Source organism: Gallus gallus, chromosome 7 (genome assembly GCF_016699485.2).
Source record: "Gallus gallus isolate bGalGal1 chromosome 7, bGalGal1.mat.broiler.GRCg7b, whole genome shotgun sequence".
Lineage (NCBI taxonomy): Eukaryota > Metazoa > Chordata > Aves > Galliformes > Phasianidae > Gallus > Gallus gallus.
Genome location: NC_052538.1, coordinates 12,421,358 through 12,449,278, shown reverse-complemented (window position 1 = coordinate 12,449,278; position 27,921 = coordinate 12,421,358). Strand labels below are relative to the sequence as shown.

Genomic DNA, 27,921 nt, shown 5'->3' with positions numbered 1-27,921 from the left:
CTTAAAGTGCAAACCCTAATGGCGTGTGGTATTTCCATTTAGCAGGCAAGAGACATAACTTGGGTATTTTTCTTGAACAAGGAAATCTGCTTCACTGGATATGCTATGTAGATGGATAGATGTAGATGTAGCATCGTGTGGTGCGTTTTCCTCCTCCTAATTAACAGTGGTCTAGTAGCAGTGCAGGCAGGGAAATGCAAAGTCCTCTGGGACTTGGTAATCCCAAATAAAATTGCTTAGCCTTTTTTTAATTAAAGTGTAAGGGACGTGGTTAAACGTGATGTGATTCTGTTTCCCTGCTCTCCAGTAACCTGTTCTACTCCATACACTTTGAGGCTTTCCAGGTGCCCAGCTTTTCGTTGCTTCAGGTTGTCTTCTAGTCAGCGTGAATCTCCTCGGCCCATCATTCACCTTGCAGAATTGCTCTAATTAAGGAGAAAAGAGTATGTTTTCAGCCAGGTTTAGTCTGTACTGCAATTCAGGTTAAATGACAGATGTTAACGTAGTCCTGTTTCCCTGACTGCAGAGAAACAAGCAGAAGGTCTGTATGTTGCTCACAATTGTGAGGCGTATTGTTCCAACAGTCATGTTCCAAGAGAGAACTTTTCTTCTGTTTTTCCCCTTCTCAGCCCAGTTCCCAGCTCTTTTGTTAACACTCTGCTGGTTTTCCTGGAGCTTCTATCATTTTGCCGTACCCGTTTCTAGCTTCAGGAAATGCAGGAAGCTCCAGAGGAAGCCCTGATGACTTTGCCTCGTGCAGGCTTTGCTGCGTAGCCCACTGTGAGGTGAATATCTGTTGCTGACCTCAGTAAACTCACTTTCTGTCCAGAACTGCGAGTTTCAAAATCTCTTAAGGTTTGGTTTTTTTCAGTTCCTACCAGTTAAATGAAAGAAAAAGGTTCTTGGTTTCACTGCAGAAATAGTCTTGGTTTAGTAAAACCGATCAGTAGATGAGGGTGTGGGATTTTGTCTGTACGTACCAAAACTCATGTGTGAGCGTCCACACATTCAGATTCCAAGTGATGACGTGAGCTCACAGCAAGCTCTTCCCTGGCTTTTCACTTTGTTGAGATAAGTTATTGGCTTCTGGTCACACTATTTTTTAAGAACAGTGAAAGTTTAACTGCTTGCATCCAGGCTAAGTGCCTAGGTCTAGCCCAACTGTGAAAACACACAGTTCAACTTGCAGTGGAAACTGCAAGTCTTAGTTCTTTTGTTTCAGTGAAATGACTTAGCTCTCAATAGAAGATATAAATAATATAAAATGTAAGATCTAACAGGGCCACAAATCTGACCTGGGAGTGAGTCAATGGAAACCTACTTGAGGAGGGTTCAAGCATCTAATAGCAGGATAAACCAACTGCTCTTAAACAGAGTTCAGGAGCTTGCTCCCTACTGAGGTCAAGATGCTGCTGGTGAAAGGTTACCCAGGTATTTAGTAAGCACTATTGCTGGCAGCAAGGATAGACGGAAGCGTGAACCAGCGCTTACAGTCAACAGAAAACCAAGAATTGATGTTGTTTGAAAAGCTGAAAATCACTCGATATTGTGCTAACAAAAATATTGGGAGGACTGAAGAAATGTGATGGAAATGGCTTAATAGGCAACAGGATGCAGAATAAAAAGGGAATAATTGTGATTATTGTCTGACAGCTGTGCAGAGCATGCAGTCGATGACGATCTCTAAAATGTGCTTTTTCAATCCAAGATCACAAATAAGTCCACTGGTAGGGAAAGTAATGCAAGGGGTCGTTGTATGCCCTGAAAATGCTTATTTCATCAGCTCAGTTCTTCTGATGTAGTTAAGTCGGTATGTACTCTGGGCCTCTGTGACTGCCCTTAGATCCCTGGAAGGAGGCCTGGCACCGCGTGGAGCTCACACGTGCAAGGGCTGATGAATGGTTTCTCTGGCAGGCCATGTAGCTACAGATCATTTGTTGACATTGATCAAGGTACCTGTATTGATCCTGGGATGGACTAAGAGAATTGTGACTGTTTTGTGGAGAGCGGTGTTCGTAAAGAATGAAACAAGTAACTTGTCTTTAACTGTTGTGGCCTGCATCTGAGAGAAAGTGAGGTCTTTCATTAGGACAGAGGGACGTGAGGAAATGATGTTGCTTCAGGTAAGTGCAGTGGTTATCTTCTGTTATCACTGATATGTCCTGAATGTCTGGGGGCCATTTGTTAGAAAGCAGTGGAGGTGATTGCATGAAAGATTTTATACTCTCCAACTGCCTGCAAAACAAGTAGCTGCCTTCGTTTTTCTTTTTTCTTTTTCGTTTTACCAAATCAAACTGAAGCAGAGGAAAAAAAACAAAACACAACAACTTATGATAAGAGGAGAGGCTTGTGTGTGAAATACCATTAGAAGGTGCTAAAAGTTGAATAGATTTACCATACTTGTACAGCAGTAAGTGTCCCCTTCAATTAATTTCCCTTTCTTGTTTCTCTCCAGTTCCTTACTGCTGTGGCAGTCAGTCAGTGTGACACTGTGACATTCCCCCTGTGTCACCTCCTCAGCTGAATCCTCACATGGGGAGATGGTAACCCCTTCCCTCCAGAGACTTGACGGTAGTGAAGAGAAACAAGAAGGAGCCAGCTAGTGTTATAACACTTCAAACATCATCTTTTTGTTTAGTCTCTGATGACCCATATTTATGGTTTAATTTCCCCATTCACTTGAATTTTAATCTTAAATAGTGGGGTTTTTTTCAGCATAATAGTATCTTAGGGGCATTGCTTCACAAACCAGTATTAACTGGAAAATGTCCTTCAGCTCTGGAGTTTATCTGTTGTAAACACTTCTACCCTTAAGCTTTGATGTCTACTTAGTCCTGGTTACGGTTATTACCTTGTAAATGGAAGGCAACTGCAAATGATCATTATGGTATTTACATAAAATGCATGGAAACCAATTATTGTGCGACCGGCTCTGTAAGTTAAAGCATGGGACATCTTTCCAGTGCAAGTGTCAGGCAGCCTAGCAATTGAAAAGGCAAGCAACAGCACACCTTCAGAGGGATGGTTTAAAATGTGTTCTGTCAGTGGGGAAGGAGGTTGCAGCTGTTTTCTGTGTCGATGTCACCACAACGCTCAGTTGGCTGAAAGAGCACTTTAGTGAGCACTTGTATGCCCTGAGTGTGCTGCTGGCCAAGGGACGTGGGTTGCCCCTGTGCTGCTCCCAGGGAGGCTGCCCGCAGCCCACCCCCTCTCCGCAGGGCAGCGCAGCACAGCAGCTCTTAATTGTTCTGAATTGTTAGTACCCAAATTACAAGCAAACAGTCTGCAGCCCTTCGCCCGAATAAGGTGCCGTTTTCTTCCTTTGGCATTTTCTGCTGTCCCTCACTTGGAAAGGAGCAGGAGGCAGTTATTTTATGCTGTGGTGTACAATGGCAACCTTGAAGCAGCAGCTGCTTCGGAGATGGAGAGTAAAGGGGACTGGGGGGAAGGAATTGATCTTTTCCTCCTTTTCTCTGTAAATACCACTGCCTGCACCAGTGCTGATGCTTTGACCTCTTTGCTACGGAGCTTGAAAGGTCTCTCGCACTTAGTGACATGTTGAGGCTCCAGAGCTGAACAGGCAGAAGTCACTCTCTCTCTTTGAGCATCACTGCAAATAGGTTATCAATCTAAATATGATAAGTGCTCGGGTATTCCTCCCCAAATTTACACTCATTAGTCTAAGTACTGGTATTTTTTACGTGTCTGTGTGGCTTTGGAAATGATTAACAGTATTCCTTCATACCTTCTAGCCTTTTATCTGCACTCTGCCCGCTATCTCATTACTATTAGCCATGGCAAATACACCAAACAGCTGAGCAGCTTCATTGTTCTGGTGGTTTCCTTTTGAAGACCACAGTGCACAGATACATGTTAATTTCCCTTTTGTGTTGCAACCTGCCTCCGAGGAATAAGATTACCAGTATTCAGTCTCTGGTCAGTGAAAACACTGAGGTCTGATATCTTCTGAATGCTTTGTCTGGGTTCATGTTTTTAGTAGCACAGTACACTTACAGAAGTGGTCTCTTTTTCTGTGATGCCCATGGAACATCAAATTACTGTCCCCTGCCTTTAGGAAAATGATTTTAACGTGCTTTCTAAGTGAGTGCTTTCCTTATTCCTGGGGTTGAGAAATGATGCATATAGACACCTGCTCTTACAAGTGGGTGGAAATTGAAAATCACGCCAAGAACAAATGCTGTTTGGCATTTGTGTCAAAATGCACATTGCTTAGTATGTGGCATAAACAAATGAGATTATATTAAGTTTGTGGGCCCTAGTTGGATGAAGTCATTCACTTGTGGGTTTGTAACTTCTCTCCCAGTGAAAATGAGTGCTGACATCAGAAAAGCACCGTTAAGAAGTACTGGTTTCCTCATCAACTTTGAAAGATCTCTAGGAAGCTGTGGGCACTGAAGTCAGTGCAGTTTCCTTCCACCTTTCCAGCAGAGTCACAGTTGTGCTCAACTAACAGCAGGCGATCCCAACCACACAGAAAACAGGTTTCTTTAAAATGGGTCAGGAAACAGCCAATCGATTTATAGGTAACAAATGTGAGTTTGTGTTTACTGGGTAGAGATTTGACAGTTTGCATTTGCATTACATACATACTTAAATAAATTCAGTGGTGTACGCCTCATTGCTATAGCTGTTGGAAGTAACACGTGGTAGTCACTGTGTATGATAGGATAGCAGCAGTTGCCACAGTACATAAAAGGATACAAGAACAGATGAAATCATTAATGCTTTCATATTGTATCCTGTCTTATTTCCGATATGGTAACGTGCCGGGTACTTAATGGGGCATATCTTTGAAAAAAACAGCAGGTATGATGTTCTGGAAAACATGAAAATCTGCAACCTTATATCAGAGGCCAAAGCAATATTTTGGATCTGACATTTGAAAAAAAAAAAAAAAAGTACAAATTGTGTGTCATTGTCACTGTTACATAAGCTAGGAACTGCAAATTTATGTTGCGCTATTTGAAAAGCAAATGATAGCATGTGGATTCATATCTGTTCTTCAGAAAGAAGAGTGATGTGCAAGTTCTCTTTCCATCAGAGTGGCAAAATTTCTGTTGATTGAGGTGGGAAGTCTGGGAAATCAGAAATGATTCCTGTGTTTGGTTCTCTCTGAAAGAATGACGAAGTGACATTTTCTTTTCTGTTTTATACTTATTAGTTTCACAGCCAGATTACTGTAACTTGAGCTTTTTTGCCATACTTCTACATGACCATTTTTGTTAACCACTTTAGTCTGTTCTTTGCATCAAACTATTGACAAAATGAGCTTTTTTTGTCATGTTACCCCAAAGTTTAGAGCACAGAATACTGAAGAAATCCATACAAAAAAAGTCTGAAACATTAATTGAACTAGACTACAGCATTTAAAGTAACCTATTCTATCGTCCATTTACCTCCCACATGAAATGAAAACTCTATTTTGATCTGAACTGTCACAGATAATTTCTGCACATAAAACACATCCAGAGACAGCTTTCAAATGGAGTTGTCACTTCTTATTTAGCAGGCAGGGGACTCTCTATTGTTGTCAAACCCTCTTTGCAAAAGCGTCACTAACACACTGATATGCGCAGTTGTATGTAAGAGGAGGAATGGTTGCACAGCCTCTGTGAAACAAAAAAAAATTATATCTAGGCACTGGAATCCTGGGAGAAAATGTTTTTAGGCTATTTTAAAAGCAGATTTTCGTACTATATGCTGTGTGCTGTTGTGGGGATGGATTGTTTTTCAGTGCAGTGAGGTTTTAGTGTGAGTAGTCATGATTAACGTTTAAAAGCTACTAACCAACTTTCTGTTATTTTCCCTAACCTCTGTGAGAGCAGGAGTTTGGCTCTAATCTCTTCACAAATTTCAGAAATTCTTGAGCAAGTACAGTGGGAATCTCTCTGAACTCTGAGCACAGAGCTGCTGCTGCAGAGCATGTTGCAGTGGCAGAGCTGTGGGCACTCTTTTCTATGTGGCTCTTCTGTTGGTGGCCAGCATGGCGCAATGACAGGACTAGCTGGAAGACCAGCTGTGCCATTGTAGATGATGACAGCTTAGAAGTTGAGAAATAACACTTTGTAGACTTATTATTGTAACATTCCGTTTTCCCTGAAACTTGATGTATTTTCATAAAAGAAATTTGCCTCTTGGCTTCATCTGTATTCTCCTAGGATCACAAAATAGACTGCTTCTGCACCAGAATTGAGGGTGAAGACTGACTATGTGGTGAGTTGTCCTTTGCTGCTGTCTCCACAACTGCTCTACACAGCACTGAACAGTGCTATTGTCACTGTGGTAAGAAGTAGACTGGCAGAGTGCTCTCTGTCCCAGCCCTGCAACCACAACTCAGATAGCAGATATCTGTTGATCTGTCTGAGAGGCATGACTTTGTCAGATCCAGAGGTATGTTCAGGGTGACACACAGGTGAGGCCCAAGAAGCAAGGCCTCGCATTCCCCCATCTGCCTGAGGCCTGCGGGTGCCGCCTGCAGCCAGGGGTGCTGAGCAGCAGGGCTGGATGGAATTGCCTGATGCTGTGTGGAAACACAAAACTAGAAGTGAGGGCCCCAGTGTAGGTGTTCAAAGCCAAGGGACCATATCTTTGGTAAATAAGTGAGACACGGAGTGGAAATCGTTCTGGCTCCTGAGCTGCATGCGAGCAGAGCTGAGGGTCATGGCTCAGTAAGCCTCACACCCTCTCTTGGTGAGGGACAGGATGGTGAGTGGGCTTCTCTGGTCCTGTTTTTGCCTGTAAATGTGTTGTATTCATCAATCAATTTTAATTGCTATCCTATGGGGAGCAGTGAATTAGATGGAAAAAAAAAAAGAGTAATTCTGTATATTAATGGGGAATATACTTGAGTGCTGAAGAGCAAGGGAAAGAAAAATCTCTTGGTCTCTGTGGTTAAGTGAGTGGTAATGCACCCCCATGGGGCTTTCAGACGTTGACCATCACAGGAAAAATCCAGCAGATATAGGTGATCTCTCCTGCTGGAGTGAGGCCCCTCCAGCCCACAGTGATTAACCTGGCCCTCACTGCAGATGCTGGGAAGGTCGGTGCCCTTGTGGGCTTGGTGACCTCTTAGAGGCAGACTTGGGCCTCTTCCCCCCTGCACTCCAAACCAGCCTGCTGATGGCCTGCTGCAATCCAAAGGTGACTGCTTGGGTTAATGTCGATGTGCTCTGCTGAGAGCACAGTACTATCCAAAAGAACCTCAAAGCCTGCTTTTCTGCCTCCAAAATGCTAAGCAAACATGTCCTGCAGCAATGCCAATTACTGGCTCCTGGGAATACACCTCAGCAATGGTCACGCCCTCATTTCAAAGGCAATATGTGGGGCCATTATGTGAGCAAATACAGTGCATGTCAGTGAAAATCCATTGATGATGATGAATTCTGGTTACTGTTGACTGCAGCCAGAGACAGGATGGTGAGTAAGGGGTAAAACATTAGCCCTTGAGCCCTGTAGGTTCTTGCTATAAACAGGTCAGAGTTTCATAAGAGCTCAAGCAAAACATGAAAGAAAAAACAAAAGCTGGAGATAAGACTCAGGGAAGAGACAGAAAAACAAGGAGGCAAAGAAAGCAAAAAGAATAACAAAAAAATATATCCTTGAGGAAAAAGAGTCAAATGAAAAGATCTTTAAAAGGGAATAAATTAATAAATAGTAAGAAAAAGATTAAAAAATAGAAGCGTGCCAGGAACGTCTTTGCGGAAGGTTTGTGTAGAGAAGAGTTAATTCAGGTTTGGAAAAGTCCAAGAGTTGTAGAGAAAGCTGAATTGTTTGATTATTTTGAAACCTTCAAAGAAAAATATACGGGAAAGCTGTGAAAGAAAGTAGCTGCTCAAATAGTCTCTCTTGGTCTGCTGTAGGGTGTGTGTGTGTGTGCTTGAAAACACTGTTGTGTCATCATTGTTTTAGCGTCCTGATTTTGATTGTTAAAGTGGATTAACCAGTATGAATCTGAAACATTTCAAGATTTTGTTTCAGTATCTTCTTTTTTGTAAGTACTTTGTGTTCACATAATGTGATACAGCTAATGTGCCTCCTTCCAGTAAAAAACATAGAATTCCAGAGATGTCTTGTCTGTAGATCAAGGCATGCTACAGTTCCCCTTTGTTATTACAAATATGCTTTTGTGAAAATACAGGCAGTTTCAGCTCCTCTAATTTCCAGAAATCAGTGCAAGCATGGTGCTTTGCGTACCTGCATATTGAGTTGCCCAGTGCAGACAGGTGGTGCTTGCTGTACATGCTTCCCTGGTTGATGATACCAGACAAACGCGTGTCCCTTGTTGTGCCATCACTGACTGCCGTGAGCAGTGGGCTCCTGCTGTGCCCAAAGTGGCTCTGCAGTGGGGCACCTCTGCAGGACCCTGAGTGCATATAGCAGGGATGCCAGTGCTGCATCCTCAGCATCAATGAGGGGTTGCTTTCTGCACTGATCTTGTTCCTGTTACAGAATAGAGGCGATGCCAGGAAAGCTTTGGTTACTTGTTCTTGGCTCAGAATGCATTAACCATTAGCCACTGTCCCCTCATCTTCCAGGCCTTTGCTTTTAGTATTCCCTTGTGGGAATACTATTCCCCTTAATATTCCTTGGGCCATGTTCCCCAGGGTGAGATTTCTCATCATTTTATAACAAGGAACAGGACCTCTTGAGTTTTTCTGAGTTGCCACCGATCTGGTGTTAACAGCTGGGCCCAGCAGCAAGGACCGCAACACGCAGTGGTAAACATCCACATGAGATTTAGATGAACTGTTCTTCTGTTTGCTTCTGGTAGTGCTTTAGCAGTATGATCATAGTTGTATTCACATGATCCATCGTTAAATGCCTGACTTAAGAAACAAGGTTCTTCTTGGCAAAAGGAGAGGTGCGCTGCCCTGCACTGAGAGCAGAGCCTTGTGTTTGTTTTTACATTTGTGTTTACCTCATTTATCTGTTTGTTATTTTCAGGTTTGTTTTTTCAAGTGTTCTGGCATGAGGATTTTGGGCAGCACCAATGCTTCTATGCGAAATTTACAGTTGAGGCTTATGTAGTGCAGGAGAGCTAAGCAGCAGTCCCTGGCCACAGACCTGCAGTTTTGGTAGTGTCTGAGGGGAGCGGAGCTATGGAGGGTGTTTGGGCAAAGGACAGACCAACCCCTCCTCTCCCCTGAGGGAGCTGCCCCTGCCAGGGGAAGCTTTTGTGACTGCAGGAGGCAGCTGCTGCACCCACGTCTCCCATCAGGGGTGGCAGCAACAGGAATAGAATCTGTGCTCTCAGCATGGGCCAGCAAACAGCAGTGGTCCCACTCCTGCGCTGATCATCCTCCCCCACCCTAAAAATTCTTCTTCGTTCCCACCCTCATCCCTTCTTCCCTCACCCCAGCCTATGGAAATCTCCACTGCCTCCCCCTGAAGCCTGCTTTGCCAGTGCTGAATTGCATTTTACCACCCCACAGATGAGAACAAAATAAACTACTTTATCTCCATCATTTGGGCAGCAAAATGCAATTTGCTGGTGTTGCTGCAGATCTCAGAGCCAACCCTGGTCTAGAGGCTTTTATCACTTTGCAATCTAATCTGCTGAATACCTCTTGCATTGGAAGAAAATGTTTTTTTTTAAGGCAAAAAAAAAAGCTGTGTATTTATACATGCATAAGCCCACAATGATATACATGTTCTCGTATATCTCTGTGTGTACATACGTACATCTATATAAATAAAAAATACATATAACACTTAGGAAGTCCACACCTAACTTGCTAATGTCAGCTACGGCTGATAGACAGCTAAGTCAGACTCTTTTTATAGTCCATTTCTAAAATGAAACCATAAATTTTAAAGCCAGGCTTCATCATTGCAGAGAAAAAAGCTTTTCCAGTCTATTGATGAAATATAACATTTGATAGGATTTATGAGGCCCAGATTCGGGAGGATCATTTGCAGAGCACTTAAAGCTGCTTTTTCCTGCCCTTTGCCTTCCCTCCTCCCAAATACACATACCAAAAAAATCCATTAGTAATGAAAAATTATTAAGGAAGATTTTTCTTGATTCCATACAAATGTCAATTTGAGAGAGAAAAAGAGAAGGAAAACAGTTGCAGGAGTTTTTACAGTAAGCCAGGCTGATTATACAAGAGGAATACAAACTTTTGCTAATAAATACACGACGTGATTTGCTGCAATACAATCATTTGTAACGTGTGTACTCCTACTTTTAATAGCACGAGGTGGATTTTATTTTTTGATCACATAAAGAGATGCTCACAAACCAATCACACAGTTAAATATAAAAGCAACCAGCTTCTTGGTGCCTTCATAAAGTTTCCTTCTGTCTTGTATTAACCAGAGTGATAGTTTCAGAGGAAAAACATCTTCAGTAACTTGTGATCACAGTATCTGTCAAATGGTAGGAAATGAATAAAACTGCCAGACAGTGTCAGATTTATTAACAGCTCTAAGAAAACCAAAATTAATGCATTTTCTCATCTTTGATGGGTTGAAATGTCCATGCGCTGTACTTATCTTAATGGACAAGTGAAGGAAGTAGCACTCATCAATTAAGTCTCTCATTAAGCTGACTACAGCTTAATCTGGAGCACATGCAGGAGGAGCTCTGCCCTTACCAGACTGTGCCTCCAGGTGCTTGCAGTGGCCTCGGGCAGCCAGGAGCCAGCTTCGTGCTGCCTGCAGGGCCAGCAGACCAAGCTGGGGGCTATGAGCCAGTATCCTGGAAGGCGAGCTGGAGTCAGCCACACTAACCCATACAGCTGCAGTTACAATGGAAAGTGTTGGCCTGACTTCCACTGGGAAACTCTATTTCCTCCCGTTAATAACCAGCCTTCAAACGTTTGGGTTGAAAACACTCATGTAGGAGGTGTGCTGGAGCTGAATTTTGCTGGAACATGGTGACAGCTGTGTTGGGGGGCCAGGAGGGAGAAGATGAGGGGTTGTTTTGTCTATCTAAACAGTAAAAATAAGCATATGATTCTTTCAGTAGGAAGCTGTAGTCTTTCCATACTGCGAAACAGGGGCTTTATATTTAGGAAGGGAACACAGCCCAGTCTTGTACCAGACTGTGCCTTTTGCCACCCTTTGAACACAGATAATTTGACTAAATTATAAGACTGAGAGTACTTCCCACACACAGCATGGAAACTTGGCTGGAAGCTGGAAACTTGACTTCACCAAAAGCACTAACCCTGCACTGCTGGAGCCTACAGAGACATTCCCAGCAGTAGGTTCTCCTGGCTGTAGGGCCTGGATGTTCCCATGCAGCACTGAGGGATGTGGGGCCCTGGGTGTCCCCTTGCCTTTGTGAGCCACCTTCCAGTGAGGGACAGGGTGAGCTGAGGTGAATGCAAAATCCTAAGAAATGCCGTGGAGAGGAAGGACAGGTATAGGGACAGAGAGGAGGCCAGGGAGAGCAAAGCAAGTTGTATGGGAGGAGCTGGGTCAGGGCAGCATGGGGGGCAGTGGGTGGGTGCCAAAGCAGAGGGAGGTCTTTCCTTTTAATGCCTTGGTGCTACAAACTTTATGCTCTCTTAATGTGTTTTACATGAACACATGCATGTGAAACAATACAGGAAGAAAGAAGTGGTGTTGGGTGTCCCAAGCCATCAGCAGTCTGATTGCTTACTGGTGAGCTGCTTTGGGAAATGCTTCTGGGAGATGGAGCTGACCCAGATGCATCAAGGAAGGTGTTTCTGTGCTAGAGCAGCCCTCCGGGCAGGGATGCACTTGTATGGGAAGTGGTGAGGGGCTGAGGAAATTGGCATCCTCAGCTGCAAAGTACGAAGGGAAAATTTAGAACATCAGGGAGAGAGCAGAGAATGAATGAAGCAAGAGAAAACAGATGTGAAAGGATTTGTAAGTTGTCTCTCTTAACACACTGGTTGAAACCACATGAGCAAATGTAGATAGAGAAGCGCAGAGAATGAGGGACGGTGCTTCCTTTTCATTTGGAAGAAAGGAGAGGGATCATTCAGACCTAGGCATGGGCCTGAACCAGAACACTTGCCATGTCTGGGACATTCCAAATGCAAGGTACAGGCTTACTCCTCCTCTGCCTGTGAGATGTGTGAGGAAATGACTGTGTCTAGCGTGAAGATTCCGTGACTTTGCTTTTTTTCCATTTTGATTTAATGGTTTTCAGTACAGGTACTGAAAAGGAACGGTTCTGTACCTTCCACCCTCAAAACCTAATAATCCAGCCCCGCTTCCTCAAGCAGAAAACTGGGAGCCCTTTGAAGGTGCAGCACAGCTGCGGCCATAATAGGAAGGAGCGAGAGAAGCTGTGCATGCCTGGAAGTCCAAGAGCTTCCATGGGCTGTGTCATAAAAAGTAATAAAGTTACACTGCTAATTTAGGCCCTTGAGGGCAGAAATATTTCTCTGAAATACAGTTCGGCTTGTAAAATGTTTAATTCTGTTGATGCAGAGCTTTTGATGAAAGCTAGCCGAAGGGAATGTGCGCTCCCCAGTCAGCGCAAACGAGAGCAAAGCAAGTGTGCTGTGCGGAGCCCAGCTGCGTGATGGGCTGCCCAGGAGGGAGGGCAGGGAGGTGCTGCTGGAGCGGGCAGGGTGCCTTGAAGGCAGCAGAACTTTGCAAAATCCATCAACTGCTTCGGCATCTGGCAGAGTTTCTGTTGAGCAATAACTACAAGCTAGATTTGCCATTTATAATTCCTGAGAGAAGCTGGTGGTAACTGTTGTTTTGACTTTTGAGCGTGTTCCTGTGAAACTGCTCAGATCTCGGTTATCAGTTGGAAATGCTACCCTATCAAGAGAGCTGAAATGAATTTCCCTTCAGGGTTGTCCCCGTGATAAGACTGTCATAAAATTTTAAGCCCACTCGCACTACTACAGCGTAGAAAATATAATGAAGAACATTCCTTGTGCACGTCTCCTCAATGCTCTGTGTGTCATGTCAGAATACGCTCAGAACAAGGGGACTTTGGGTCTTTATATCGAAGCTGGGATGATCCAAAAAGTGCATATGGATTATGCTCCCCTCCGTGCGAGGCTGTGTGTGTTGCAGGAGTCATTCAGGCTTGCTCAGCAGTGCTTTTATTTTGCTGAGCCTTGCGCTCATGGCTAGTAAAGCACGGGAGAAGTAATTTAATTTGTTAGCTTTGCTTTTCTTTATCTTGTAGCTAGAACGTTAAACGTTTTCCTTATAAGGCTTCCATGCTTCACCTTGCATGTGCCAGTGGCTTAATAAGAACATCTGCTGTCTTTCTGTAACAAATCCGATGATTTTTCTATGCACGTATATTCAGTTGTACATATAAATAGAATCCAGGCACTGTTAGATGCGTATGAAAGCGTACGTCAGATTGAAATGGTAACATGTGAGGTTTTCTGCAGTTCATTTATGAAGTATCAAGTTAAAAATGAAGCTGTGAAGTAGCCAGAAAACTTTTTATTTCTGCAGCCAAAAGGCTTATGTGCTTGTACAGCCTATCCTAATTAGGTCTCCGATAGATTCTTAGAATGGTCGGTATTTCATGTGTTGTATCACTGCCTGAGAGTTGCTTTTTTATTGTAGTTGGGCCCTTACAGAGCAGAATGTAGGCGAGCATTGCTCCAGATGTCTGGCTCCTTTCACTGATTTTGTTGCTGTCTACAGCAGAATTTGAGTTTTAGCTCCGCAGCGCAAATTCACTTTGAATCTTTGGATGCACTTAAACAGTGCAGTACTGCCCTACGTGTGGATGTCTACAAAGTGTGGTGATTGGAGTGGCTAGTTTAAGAGGAGCTATAAAGCAGTTCCAGCTGGAGAGCATTCTTGAGGTAAGCTCGAAATACACTCCAAATTGTCAGCACACTGCTCAGGAAAAACACGAGAAACAAATCATCTGTAGCGTTCTTTGCGTCCTTTAATGTGCTTAGGGACAGCGTAAATGGAAGCCAGTCCATTTTCAACAGTTTGCATAAGGTTGTCCCTGGGTTTTGCTTCCGTCCTTTAGCTGTTGTGAATAAACGCATCGCACAGGATTGTTACTTTATACCTGTGTGTATTCCTGCAGACGTATCACTGTCTATATTTCAGTAAGTATTGTGTCCATTAATATTTGTGTGGAACTGAGAGCTTTGCTTCTTGCAATTTTTAATAAACATTGATGGTGTTACTAGTTTATACAGAACATTCAGTATGCTCCATCAAAATGGCAGCTCTAATTAGACTCCTTGAATTAGCTAATGGATTTTGAGAAAGATAGCTTACAAAGCTCTTACAGCTGTCCAAGATACTCCTGCCATGGCAGAAAGACAAAAGGCCGCTGAAAGCTACAGACTTAAACGCTTTAGAAATGCAGCTGACAGTTAAAAAAGATAAATCACATCTGTATTTTTTTTTTCCCGTAAAAGTCCTAATATTGGATTGATGTTATCCTCATAGTGATCATTCATTACAAATACCACAGAAAAATAAAAATTAAAAAAAAAAAAATCCACAACCCAACCTTAGAATAAGGACACGTGTTGACTCAGATCTATGGCTTTCCATCATACTTTGCAGATGGGATTAATGAATTAATCTTAACATAAACTTTATCTGCAATGGGATTACAGACACAGAAACATAGGAGTTGAGGTTTGTGCCTTAATTCTAGCTGGGCCAGATACCATTACAGCAACCCACGTAGAGCATTCCTTGCTGCCACTCTGCCAATGGCACAAATTTGCATGTGTTTACACATGCAAAAAAAAAAAAGAGCAGTGTGAAGCTTCTGGAGGTAATTTCTGGGAGAAAACAGATAGTTACTCCTGGCTTTGTAGTTTTCATCAAAATACATTTTAGAATGTGGACAGCATCGTCTGCTGTGAGCAAATTCTCAGATCCTCCACTCTTCCCTCACAAGGGAGCACAGAAATTAAGACTGTGGTGAATTGTCACCTTCTCTCCCTCTGCTTTTGCTTTGTGTGTGCTAAAGGGAATTCCAGAGGGACTTTTGAATGGTTAATTCATTGGAAGGCTGTAGAGCACTTATTATTTCAGCTTTAGCGGTAGGTTTAATAAACTGTAGTGCAAAAAAGCAGGAGTCTGCAAATGAAAAAACTGTCTGCCAGTCGTAGGCAGGTGTGATAGCCATTAAGGAATAGAGCTTCATTTCCACACAAGAGTTTAGCATTCAGCGTTTGCTTTGTTGAATTGTTAAGAGCTGCTGCAAATGGAGTTGGAGGGCTGAAAATCTGCTCAGTCTGTTGATGTGACCTATCTATTGTAAGTATGCCAGCTGCTTTACATCAGGAAAGTGAAATACCCCCTCCCAAGTCGTGTTGTAATACAAAGTGCCAAAAAAGGCAATTTAAGTACTTTGCCGTGTAAATCCAAAAGAAATTACCTTGGAGAGAAGGCCCTCAATTATGCCTCACACGTGACATCTGTGTGATAGATAAAAGGCATAATTGATATCATCTTTAGCGAAGAAACCAGAAACTGTTGCATTGTCTACAGGCTACTGAAAATACCAGGAAAATCTGGTTTTCATTATTTTCATTGTGTATTGTTTATAGAGGGTTTGGTTGTCAGCAGCCGAGTCTCTAACCTCCCTGCTCACCCAGCCCTTTGGAGACGTGTGCGCATCTCAGATCAGCGAGACAGCAATAAACTGGTCACTTGCCAGAAACACGCATTGCCATTAACCAGCCCAAACTGGAAGGCAGCTTTTTTTCTGTTGTTATTAGTTAAAAGCTGATGATTGCTTTTTTGATTAGGCACAACACTGGGGGAAAAAAAGAAAAAAAGAAAGAAAGAAAGAAAAACTTTTGAAGTGAAGATGACAAACTGGCTGCTATCCAGAAAGCATCTTTCCTTCTTGGAGCAGCACACAGCATATCTGCTGTTAAGGTGGAGTTAAACCATAGTGGGCCAACTTTATTTCCCTAAAGCAACAAATTAAGCTATACTTCCCATTAGTTCTGGCCAACTGTATATAGATTATAGAGGGGAGTTATAGAGGTGAGAAGTGACCTGGATTGAAACGATGGTGCTCAGATGAATGTCTAGGCCATCTGCCATGGCAAACAGGAAAAGGTGTTGTATGTCATGTGAAAGGAGGGAAACATAAAAGGATGCTTTATGTCAAGCCACTGAGAAGTATTTTATAAACAGTTTGGAAAAACTGTAAGTGATACAAATCTGTTGGTCTCAGTCTACACATAGCTCTGGTGAGGGTTCTATAAACATATTATGAGCTATTTGGGGAAAGAAAAGGTTAATGGCTTTGCTAATTCATATCATGCAAGGCTCACCCTCCTTCTTTCTTTGTAATAAATCGGTAGGAACCCAGGAATATCATCTTCTTTCTCTCCAGTAAGCTCCTGATGTCAAGGGGTCAGTGGTGATGTTACAGGGTCAGTAGGACTCACTTTACATCCAGACAAATGGTAGTCATGTGCTGCCCTAGGAGTCTTTGACCTTTTGGACATTAGTGGTTGTACTGCTTTTATGTTAGCCTAAAGAATTGAAAGGTGACAGCATATGTTAGGCTGGAGGACAGTTATGACTTTGTTAAGTATTGTAAAGCAGATACAGAGTATCTGTAAAACAGTCTCGGAGACTTAAGTATACAAGTTCAAACAAACTCAAACAGATGTAAATAGCTTCTTCAGTGTCGTTTGGTTTCTTGTAGTTTATCTGTGATCCTTGGCTTTGTATTTATATACTTATGGATAGAGAAAATCACATCCATCTATTGCTTCTCAAGGCAGCCCATCCAAACATACTTTCTAAGGGTCTAAATGAGACTGTGCTCGCTGTCTTCCTTCCAGCCACCCTGCACAGGTTTCCTAGTCAAGTGTCCTGCTGGGGCTCCTTTGACACTGATAAAGTCCATAGTTGGGATGCACAGTGTACATTTCTGCCCACACCAAGAAAGCAAGTGTTGTGGAGACCAGTAAAATCATTTGCATGGATCCAGTAACTAGAGAGACGTGGCTCTTGAGCTGGAACCCCAGCTGGGTGTGCGTAGCTGAAACCCAGGTTGACCCTGCCTGAGTATCAGATGATTTTCAGACTTACAAGGTAATATCAGTGGTGCCAACGAGGTATTTCTGACAGGGTTTTTGTTGCAATATCGTTCATTTACTCAAGTGCATATGAACAAATGTTCATTTCTTCCGAAACTCTCTTTCTCTGTGGTTGACAAAGATGAAAGCTGAAGTACTGTAGAATTACAGTCTTCTCATTGATTTTCTTTTTGTCGCTTTCCACCATTCTCTTTATTCCTTCCTACTGTTGAGGTTGCAGAAATATCTTCATAAGCAGAGTAATACTTCAGAGTAGGACAACAAGGGCTGGAACTGATAGAGTAACGTACTGGAATGTTTATTTGTTATAACTCCTGAATGAAATACTCTCTTACACGCTCTGTTGGACTCCCTTCCATAGTATATGTGGGCAGACCAGTAGGTTCCCTTCAGGATATAAAACTAGGTTTATTTTACAGCAAATTGTGAATGAAAGATTGTCCATTCTCTTGAGTCTGTGAATTAAATTGGGTTTGTTTGTTAATGGAAAATTCACTAAAAGACTCTTAAAAAAAAAAAAATGGAAGCACAAGTAGTTTGTTTAGAGGCTGACAGTCAGCTGGGCGAAATCAGTGATTGAAGTAAGTGGATGGCAAAAAAGCCCTGTGCAATATTAATGGCTTTAGGAAAACCACTGGAAACAAAATGTTTATTGCCTCTTTAAATGTATGTTTATATACAGCTTTAAGTGGTTCATCGTAGTCTGTGCATGCAACACTTGTTTTTAATTTTGAGCTATCTAGAGAGCTGCAGTAAGAAGTCATTAATTTAAAAAATGACATTTTCAACCTGAATGATTGAAATCCAGATTAGCTACTCAGAGGGAGAATAGAGGGGAGATTTTATTGTGTACAACCTGAGCCATCTGTATTAAATGCTGCTGCTGTTTTGGTTCTTAGAAAAACATAACTTGTCATATTGAGAATATCATGTTATTGCTGTTTTGCTTCCTCATCGAGCCCTTCTGAGATGACGGGATGGAATTTCACAGTCTTATTTTATGCAGTGTTAAAGACAGCTTCACGATACGTCTGTGCCAAAGCGCAGGTTCCATTTTGTTTTGGGGCACCTGTGCCGTTTCACAGCAGTGCTCCTTGCAGTCACAGTGGGCAGGCTGGAACTCATGTTGTCTTGGGCAAATTCAGGTATAAGGCAGAAAAATGGGATTATTATTATTATTATTATTGTAATTATTGTTTCCAAAGAAAGACCCTTGCAGTATGTGCAAGGGGGAAATAGGGGGCTGAGAAGTCCATGAGTGAAAGGCCTGGCCGGAGGCTGGGAGCATGCTGGGCCCAGTGGCACCTGTGTGGTTGTGCAGCTCTCTGAAGACCGTGTAGTGCAGGGAGCCGTGTCAGGGCGGTGAGCTGTGCACTACTGTAGATACCACGAGTGCTGTGATATTTATATCTCCTAAAGGAGGGAGTACTGCATTAAACGTAAAGCTGCCATAAAAGAAATCTGTCTGCGGGGCTTACTAGGGTGGATAAAAGCTTCAATAAGGCTCCTTAATATAAATTGACTTTGGTTGGAGTGTTGTTTTTGTTTTTCTTCTGTAAGTTCAGGTTCCTGTCACTGTAAGTAGTCACGCATCCGAAACGTTTGAACTGGTATTCATTTGCTGTTTCCCCGTCTGAGAGCTGCTATCTGATCAAACCAATATTTTTTAATTATGTATTTATAGGCAGATGGGAGAATAGTTTACAGTCAATGTATGATCTTCTCCGCAAATCTTGGAAAATTGTGTTGGTTTTTTTTTTTTAATATTGCCTTATCAGTTTCTTTTTTTTATTACTGATGACTTCATTCTGTTTGAATTCAATGCTTCAGTTTCTTTGGGGTAAACTAATAGATTATGTATGCGATATTTGCACAGTGCTGATTGAATTCATCTGGTGAGTTCGAATGTGGTTCATATATTCACATAATTGTCAGGAGCCAACTTGAAATTCAGAACTGTTTCATGAGCCTTGCACAGGGCATCACATTCATCTCGCATTTCTCAGGAGTGGGTAAAACTTTCATGGTAAGCTAAAGATGCAGCTCTTTCAACAGCCAATGTCTTTTGCATTTGTGCCTATAAACGGTGATGGAGGAAAAAATCAGATGTGGCATTTTAACTGTTTCTTGAAAAAATGAAGCCGATCTTCCCCTTTCCACTCTGCTACTCCCACCGTCCTATCAAATCCCGAACTTGCTGGCCAGTTCTGACCAGATTTGACAGATGTTTAGACATTCAAAAGATAGAAACTGTAATCTTCATGAAAATGAACAGCCTACTGGAGGAGCCCAGATGAATGCCCGTGCTGGGGAGAGGCTCTGCAGTGTGAACTCAGTCCCATCACTGGACGTTGGAGAACTCACAGGAGAGGAGCAGAGGAAATCAGGTTTCACAGAGCTGCTTGTTTCCACAGAGATTATGCTTTCCATGTGGTGCTATCATTCATTCAGATGTTCCTACTCATGCTCATAGTGAGGTTTTGTGCTTGTTATGTGGTATGGGAGGGGTTTACCGATGACAAAGCTGTCAGACCCTTTACATATACATATAAAATCAGCTTGATTTCTACATTTGATCCACACCTACTTGCTGGCTGGATGAGCCTAAGCAGAGGGAAGTTCACCTATGGGAGATCTGCAGTGAATGGAGCACAAGCTGCTGTTACTGTCTCACAATACTTGACACTTTTCAGGAATTAGTCAGTCAAGCTCAAATTTCATTAAAAAACAAACAAACAAAACAAAACAAAAACCTTACAGTATCTTCAGTTTACCTCTTAAGCCAAAATACCTGGAGGTAGAAGGGGGATGTGTCCTCCAGGCCACTGGCCACAGATGCTGATTCCATTTGCAGAGAGCTGCGGGGAGCCAGCTCAGCTCATCAAACTGGCCGTGTTGTTGAGGATCTCAGCGTTTCCTTCTGCCAGCTAAGGCAGCTTTACGTAATGGCATTGGTAAAGCAACAGGAACAGCATTGCACTTTGGGCCTTATCTGCATGCTAGCAGCTCTAATTAAAGTCTTTATCTGTAGTCACAAGGGAAGTCTGGGGATTTCACAGGTATTGTATTGCTCATGAAGAGTGGGCCAAGCTTCACTGTTCTAAGTGATATCCCCCATTAGCTAGTCCTTAGTCTGAGTATTTTGCAAACTGGAGATGGTTCTCTGCTATTTGACAGCCATTCATGCAAGGAACAGAGGCATTTATCTGTGGAAAGAATCGTAGGGAAAAGGGAATGTACTGTTTTTTTTCAGTACTCCACGATGTTTGTGCAAGCTTTCCGCACTGTCTTGGCAGATGATAAGAAAAATGTCCAGTGTTCTGGAAGAGCTCAGTAAGTCAGCCAGAGAAGCTTGAAACCTCAGGGGCTTTGTAGAATAGAGGGGCTGGGTAGCTTGGGATCTAGGGAAGACAAGTAATTTAATCATTTGATTTTCTGTGGAAACACACTGGTGCTGCCAGGAAACACTTCCAGCCCTGCATACTCTGTTGCACTTACACCCTACATGGGATTCCCCCCCATTGGTAATTAACTTCAGAAGTAATTTATCCACCATTCTAGATTGCTATTTGATATTAGAAAATATGCATTTTTTAACTGATGGGTTTATGTCTAGTCTTCTCTATGTACTTTCCAAATTCAATTTGCTACGCAATTCATACAGAAGGCTTACCTAGATTTTGGCCAGCTCTTAGTGGAGTACAGTGTGACAGGATGTTCCACAGAGCTCATGTGAATAAGTCTGTTCCCTAACGCCTGTTACTGGTGTGGCAAAGCTGACGTTAAGAGAATGTATGAATATGTGCTGCAACAACAGCGGTGTGAGTTTAGAAGTTGCCACAAAGAAATCCTCCAATTCCCTGTGAATGTCAGTAAATGCTACTGAGCCACGCAGTCGGTGTGCTTCCCAGTGCTGGCTAGAGTAGGGCTGGAAATAGGACTGAGAAATTTTAATGTAGTCTTTTTCATGTGCCTGTATTTTATTCTACTAGAATTCCTAGGCATTTTCAGGATTGTTTTTTAATCCTTCTGATAAGCAACTCAACTAGCCTTTACCAAGGCAGCTTGCAGTGTATCCAGCGTAGAAGTGAGTCTTTGTCAAATTATTGATTAATTACTACCTTTAAAAAGATGGTGTCAAAATTCAGTAGCATGCTTTCCCATCTCTTTTGCCTCTCCTCTGTATTCACGGCTGATGTTTTAGTTCTTGGTATAGTTGGGAGTGAGGTTGCTTTTATGAGATTAAACTTTTTTCTGTGCTTCTCTGTGAAGATTGTCTATTCTTTACCTTGAACAAATGTAATTTTAGGGAAATTCCACATTTAGCATGGGAGCAAAAGGGAACGTTTTCCTGGCAGCTTATCATCATCATTATTATTAAAATATGATAGCCATTTATAGCTGCTCATAGGAATGTTAAAAGTTTCCTTGTGCTCCCCCATCTGTCTGCATCCATCTGTTGTCTCTTGTCTTGCGCTGGAATTGTTAAGTTCTTTGGACAGGGACAGCCTTTTTTAAAAAGGGGGATCAAATTCGCAATTAGGAGTTTTTAATATGGGAAAGCAAAAATAAGGCTGATGTGAGCCAGTGGGCGCTATGGAAATTAAGAGTCAAATGTTCACGGTCCATTTGTCTCAGGTGTGGGCATTGCATTTGTGCTCATGTGGGTATCTGAAAATTCTTTTAATACGTGTAGATATATGAGTTTTATTTAGCATCCTTTATCTTTCCCAGTGGCTGTGCAGGTGGTGGGAATGCTGACCGAATCCAGAAGTTACGGAAGGAGTACCATCAGGCCAGGCGAGAGGGCTTACCTTTCTACGAGGACGATGAAGGACGAACGCAGCTGTCTGATTGTGATCACCGTTGGGTATGTCCACACTGTGCTGCACAGGGCTGTTGTGGTGTTCAGGATTTGTAGAAGTAACTGATTTATTTGTATTTTCTAGAAATCCTATGTCAGTTTATCATGAATTTGGGGGGCTTACAGAATTGGAGAAATCTTTAATGCCAACCCTTCTACCTCAAGAAAACACCGATAACATGAAAACTTGGCTGAGAATACTGTGCTTATTGACTGCCTTTGGTCTAGGCCCAGGCTTCCTCCCTCCTGAGGTCCAAAATATGCAGTCCTTGCTAAACTTTGTCACGTGTGGTAGCATCAAGGCTTTTCAGCAGGCTTTATGGTACTCTGGCAGTTTCTCTGGTGTTTCCATGGGTTAACGACAGCATTGGAAGAACAGGCTCTCACTGTGCTTAGCTGCAAAATGAGAGGGAGGAAATACAGGCATGTCTACCCTGCCCTTTTTTCTGCTCACAGGACAATAGCAATCGGGCTATGATACATCCTCAGTCACTTCCATAAAGTGAAAAGTGGAATAATTTGCTCCTAATCCATCAAAAGATCTTAAAATGTTTTACCAGTGTACTGCTATGGCAGTCAAAAGTTATAGGCATACTGTATTCCTGATTATACATCTAGGACTCTCACTACATAGAGATGTATTATCTACTCACTGCTGAAGAGTAACCTGTGGTAGAACCAGAAATTAAGTCAAGAGTGCTGGATCTTTTAACGTATTAAATAAATGCAACAGCTGTAGTCTAAGGGATGACAATTATGGCACTCATGAGCTCCACCTGAGCAGATTTCGGAGTTGGACTCTCTTTACAAGTAATTATAATCAACTGGCATTCAAAAATGATGTGGTGCAATGTATGCTAAATCTGAAATTTGAGTTAAAAAAAGGCACGATATATTAAAAACCTTAAAAATCTTAATACACCTAGGCTTTGAGCTAACATTGCTTTTAATGTACCCCAAACTACTGGTGCAAATGCTGAAGTGAAATCTTCAATGATTGGGATTGTAAGGCAAAAAATACCTTTGTGAGACTATAGACTTTATTGCAGTCTCAAAGATAAAGTTCGAAGGGGAATGTTTTTGCACAAATCATTGTCCTTATTTGTTCATTAAACCCCACCCCTTCCCTCCCCCCCGGAGAAAGTATATATTAATCTGAATCAGTTGCTGAAAAATTCACTTTCAGTGAAATAATTCTTTCCTTTGAGAAGTTAACTTCAATCTACTGCCTTAGATTTTTGTGACCCGAATTTGCCATTCTTCTTCTGAATAGCTTTTGTAAACTGGACTGAGAGCATTCATCGAATGCTTCTTTCTGTTTTAATTGTGTGGTGTGTAAAGCGTCCTCACAGATGCCCCAGACTGGCCTAGTGGTACCTCTTCAGCAGACTGAGGGGTTTTTTTACTTCTTATCTGAAACTGATAAAGCTTTATTAATCCTCAGAGGAGGCTGATATTTACGGCCCAGTGTAGTTTCCTAAGATTCACAAAGGTTTCTTCCAGGTAATCCTTTTTAAGCCTTTCCTATTAGGTATAATACCCCAAGATTACTGATTTCCAAAGCTTTACTTTTCCTATGAGGCAAGTTGTCCTTAATCAGAGCAGCTGAAAGGGAGTTTTGAGTATCTCAATCTTGAACTGATTAATAATAGTGGCACCAGGATTGTTTCTTTTAGTCCTTCAAATACAGAGTATTTTTGACATTTTTTGTTGTGAGGAATTGCAGTCTGCTTAAAAATCGGAGTTTACCTTGAGGGCTTTAATACACCGAAGTTTGTTGCTGCAACAGTTTCTCTCATTGAAGTGGTTTACAAATTTCAAAGACTGCTGGTCTCGTCGTTGCAACAATATCATCCATTGATCCACCCAGCCAGGCTTTCATAGGCAGCCTTTCAGCCTCTAAAATACTGAGGCCATAGCTTGTTCTCTTTTGACTCCTGGCTGAAATTTCTTTCATTCTACTCCGACATGTGATTTTACCCTTAAAATATATGTTACATCAATCCATTCAAACAAAAACAAAGGATCAAAATTAGAATCGAAATATTCAAAGGAAAACAAATGTCTCAAAGCATCTTGCTAGGAGAGTCCTCAAGGTATTTTCTAAGCAACGTCACCTGCCTCAGGCTGCTGACCCTCAGAAGCACAGTGTAATACAGACAGAACACCAGCTGATTTTTTCCATCTTTACTCAAACAGTGAAGACACATGTTGATGACTAATTGCATAATTGTAAATCAAAACTTACTCTAATCTTCAGGACATCAGATCTTTCTTTAAAGAATCGATAGACAGCTGGGGAGGAGGAAAACCTTCTGGTACGGGTTTTCTTGCTTCACACAGAAGGTAATGTCACCAGGGAAGCTGCAGCTGGAAAGGAGATCCCGGGTCTCTGTATTTACTTTTAATACTCGGTTCGTTCTTTCCTTGTTTTTGTCAGTCAATTGTATTACCTAAGCCAGCTTTTCTGTATGATTTCTTTCTAATGTACAGCAGCTGCTGTAATCACTGCTCACCATCTCACGAAACATGCAGATAAGCTGGGAAATAACAGAGAATAATTTCAGAAGACGCTATCCTGTCACAAATCAGCAGCCTCAGAAATGGACACTGGGTCTTGTCCTCCAAAAAAGTATCTGAGAACTCATGAGGCAAATCTCTATCTGATAAAGCTGACATTGACAAGTGGCCTTTAGCTGACACTGTAATGGGACAGAATTTCTAATGGAAGGGGTATTTCTAACAATCTACTTTTTTTTTTGAAGTGGGATAAATCAAGTTAAGCTGCAAAGCTGACTAAAAAGCCAGCATTGTAAGGCAAAATGATCTCATGACAGGCAATTGGGATCCATAAATGTTTAAAAATAAGGTCAAAAATTCATTTTAAATAGGACTGCTATTCTCTCATCATCCATTCTCCCCCCATGTATCCATTTTCCAATCCTCTTCTGTTCCTCTCATCTGTTGCTGGATGAATTTTTTGCTCTCTTGCGCCTTCATTCTACTCTCCCTTCCCCACAGTCTGTTCTTTTTCTGAGTAACTGAATAATTCAGTTTCGTTTGTCTCCATGAACAGACACATGTACACAGCGCTGTCTGTGCTATAGAGTCAGATCCTTCAAAATTCATTTCCACTTTCTTTGTGCTTTGGTTTGTTGCTGAGTTTTGCGTCCTTTGGACTCCTCTGCACCTGCTTCCCTCTCCCCCACCCCCACCTTGTTTTTCAGATTTACAACTAGAAAAATGATGGGCATGGTTTTACAGGGTGGGTCACGAGGCTTAAAGTAAATCCCAGCTAGATCTAGTTAACCAAAGGCTAGGGTGAGGGTATGTGTAAATGCTGTTTGGGAAGAAAAGATGCCTGTTGTTGTTAGTATGCTGTGAGATTACCCTAAAATTTTCTGATGCCTAGGATGTCTGTTGGGAAGTAATGACCTGAAGACAGAGTTCAGACTTGTGTGTACATGTTGATGTTTTAGCAGAACATCAATAATGAAAGCACTCATGAAAATATCCTATACAAACCTAATCCTAAATCCACTGGGACTACAGGAAAAAAGCTTAATATATCTGTATATGTATTACCGGATACTGCAGTATCGGCGAGACAGTGAGAGAACCACAGTAAGCTGCAAAAATGTAGGCAATCTCCCGAGGAGCTGGAGAGCCTTCTCATGAAACACTCCTTTTCAGGGATTTAGAGTTGTGGTGTAGCAACAGATCATGAGAAATAGAGAAGGAGATGTCAAGATAAGCTACAAAGTATGCATGTACTCTTCTATTTAAGAACATTTAAATAATGAGGAATTAATCGTGTATTTGAGGATTTACTTGGATTGTCTTACAGACTTTGTACAAATCCAGTTATTTAACATCAGTTCTTTCCTTCAGGGTGGCAGTAAATTCTTGAAATTCTATCCTTACTGTGTACATTTGAGGAGTAACACAGGCCACATTGCAAATAGTTCACCTGTTAGTGACCACATCAGCCTCGTTGTTCCAAACTTCATAATAAGTGGCTCTAAGAGCTGCTTTTTTATTTGCAAATCAGATTTGTAAGCTGATAAGTAGCCTAAAGATGTAAGAAAATCTGCCTCTGGATACTAGCTGTGGACATTTTGATTGAAACAAATCTGTGATGTACTGAGTTTTGTCAGTTCCCAATTGAGAGTACGGAAGAAGAATCGTGCCTGTCTGTGCTAAAGGCCAACTACTTTATTGTGTGCCTGGCAGGAAGCCAAGCCTAAGAATCAAACAGAAAAAAAAAAGAAAGAAAGAAAGGAATGTTTAGGACTGTATTATTTTTCCATAATGTGTCAAAGGGTTCTAAGCTTACTTTCAGGATGAATAAGGATTTGTTTGTACTTTTCATGATCAATTAAATCCGAGTTCAGGACGCTGCATGTCAAATAGGTTGTGTTCCCAAATCACACTAACATTTGTGTTGGATCATGGTTAGAAACCAAAATTCCAATTTCCAGAATAACAACATTCCTGTCTTCTAGTGCAATGGGAGAAGTGATCATTTTATGTACTTTGTGAAACCATATAGCAGAAACTGCTGTGAATTCAAGACTTTGAGCTTACAGTCCGTAAAAAACATTGAATTTAAAAAAAGAATGAAAGAAAAAAAAAACAATGACTTAGGATGTAATTGCTTTGAAACTCTGGATCAAAAGTATTTGAGTATATGGTTTTACGACATATTAATTGACATGATCTGAAGCGTTTTATGAGGATGCATGATTAGCTCACCAATCAAAACCTTTTTATGGTCTCTACTTATCTCTGTATGATGAAGGCTTCAGATTGGGTTGTATTCTAAAAAGCTGTTCTAAGGAAGCAAAGATGTTTTGAAATTTGTAGGCTGGATTTGAGGATGGGTTCTGGGGGAAATTATTTTAGAGAAATCCCTGCCAAACCTCATGTGCAAAATAAACTATTCCAAATGGCACATGCAAGGAGAGCCAAATTCAGCTCCATTAATACTAGTAATAATGAGTGATTCTTATACTTGTTTGGAGTCATTCCTACTTACACAAAGGTTGAATTTGGCATAATGAAATTGAACCAGAGGGAAGTCTGGAATGCTCCTGTCTTCATGCTAACACTATGTACACAATCTTGTTTACCAGGGGGAAACGGTTCTGCTGCCATATGTCGTCTTATCAAAGCCCACTGGTACAGTTTATAACCTAGAATATTCTGTGAATTCCAGAAGTACGTCATGTTATCTTTTCCACAAGGTACCTCATCACATGGCTGCTTTTGGTCTTATTTAATCACAGGGGGATGATTCTGAGGACAAACTCATAGTTTTCATAGAGATAGCAGGAGGAAGCATGAGGAAAGCAGGCAGCCCTGTTGGGCTGCCTGGACATGGCCATCCTGCCGGGCTGACCGCAGCAGGAGGCTGCACATTAACGCATGCTCTGGTGGTCGTGTCCCTTGCACCTAGGAGAGATTCTTCTGATGTTGCCCAAGTTGAGAACTTGAATGTGGTATCACAGAGACCACAACAGCTGACACAGATCATGTTGATACATTACGAAGAGCCCCAGAGGTTTTCTGTTTTATATGTTTTCTCTAATTTGTCAACATGTTTGGGAAGGCAGGAAACAAACCTCTAATTGGTAATTATATTGATGAGGAGAATGAGTAACCCATGCCTTATAGCATGGTGATCTGCACCTGTCTGGACAGAAAGGACTTGGCTCTGCAACTTTTATCCTTTAGGGCACAGCTGGATGGACACAGCGATAGCATATTCAGAGCTAGGCTGCAAACTGGCCTGTGGGCCTGTGCAAATGCAGCATTGCAGTTCTGAGCAGCACAACCGATGGGTCTTTGTGATTTGCCAGCATAGGCTTTAACAGTTGTCTAGCTACTTGTTAATCCCCATATAGACACGTAACTATGTGGCCACTTGCCTTGAACATGTGTGTGCGCTGTCAAATCCCAGGGCAGCATCATGTGGCAAAGGCAAAAGTGAATTGAGATGTTAACACCGAGGGGTTGCTAGAGCTCATA

At 41.9% G+C, this 27,921-nt stretch overlaps 1 protein-coding gene across 1 annotated transcript in view; it reads left to right on the top strand.

The window, feature by feature from the left end:
* Positions 1-27,921, top strand: part of PARD3B (par-3 family cell polarity regulator beta) — a 368,137-nt gene that overhangs the window by 297,917 nt on the left and 42,299 nt on the right. Inside the window, exon 21 of the mRNA XM_015289524.4 lies at positions 21,762-21,897. Within this exon, the coding sequence (XP_015145010.3) occupies positions 21,762-21,897 (136 nt within the window). The remainder of the gene's footprint in view (positions 1-21,761; positions 21,898-27,921) is intronic.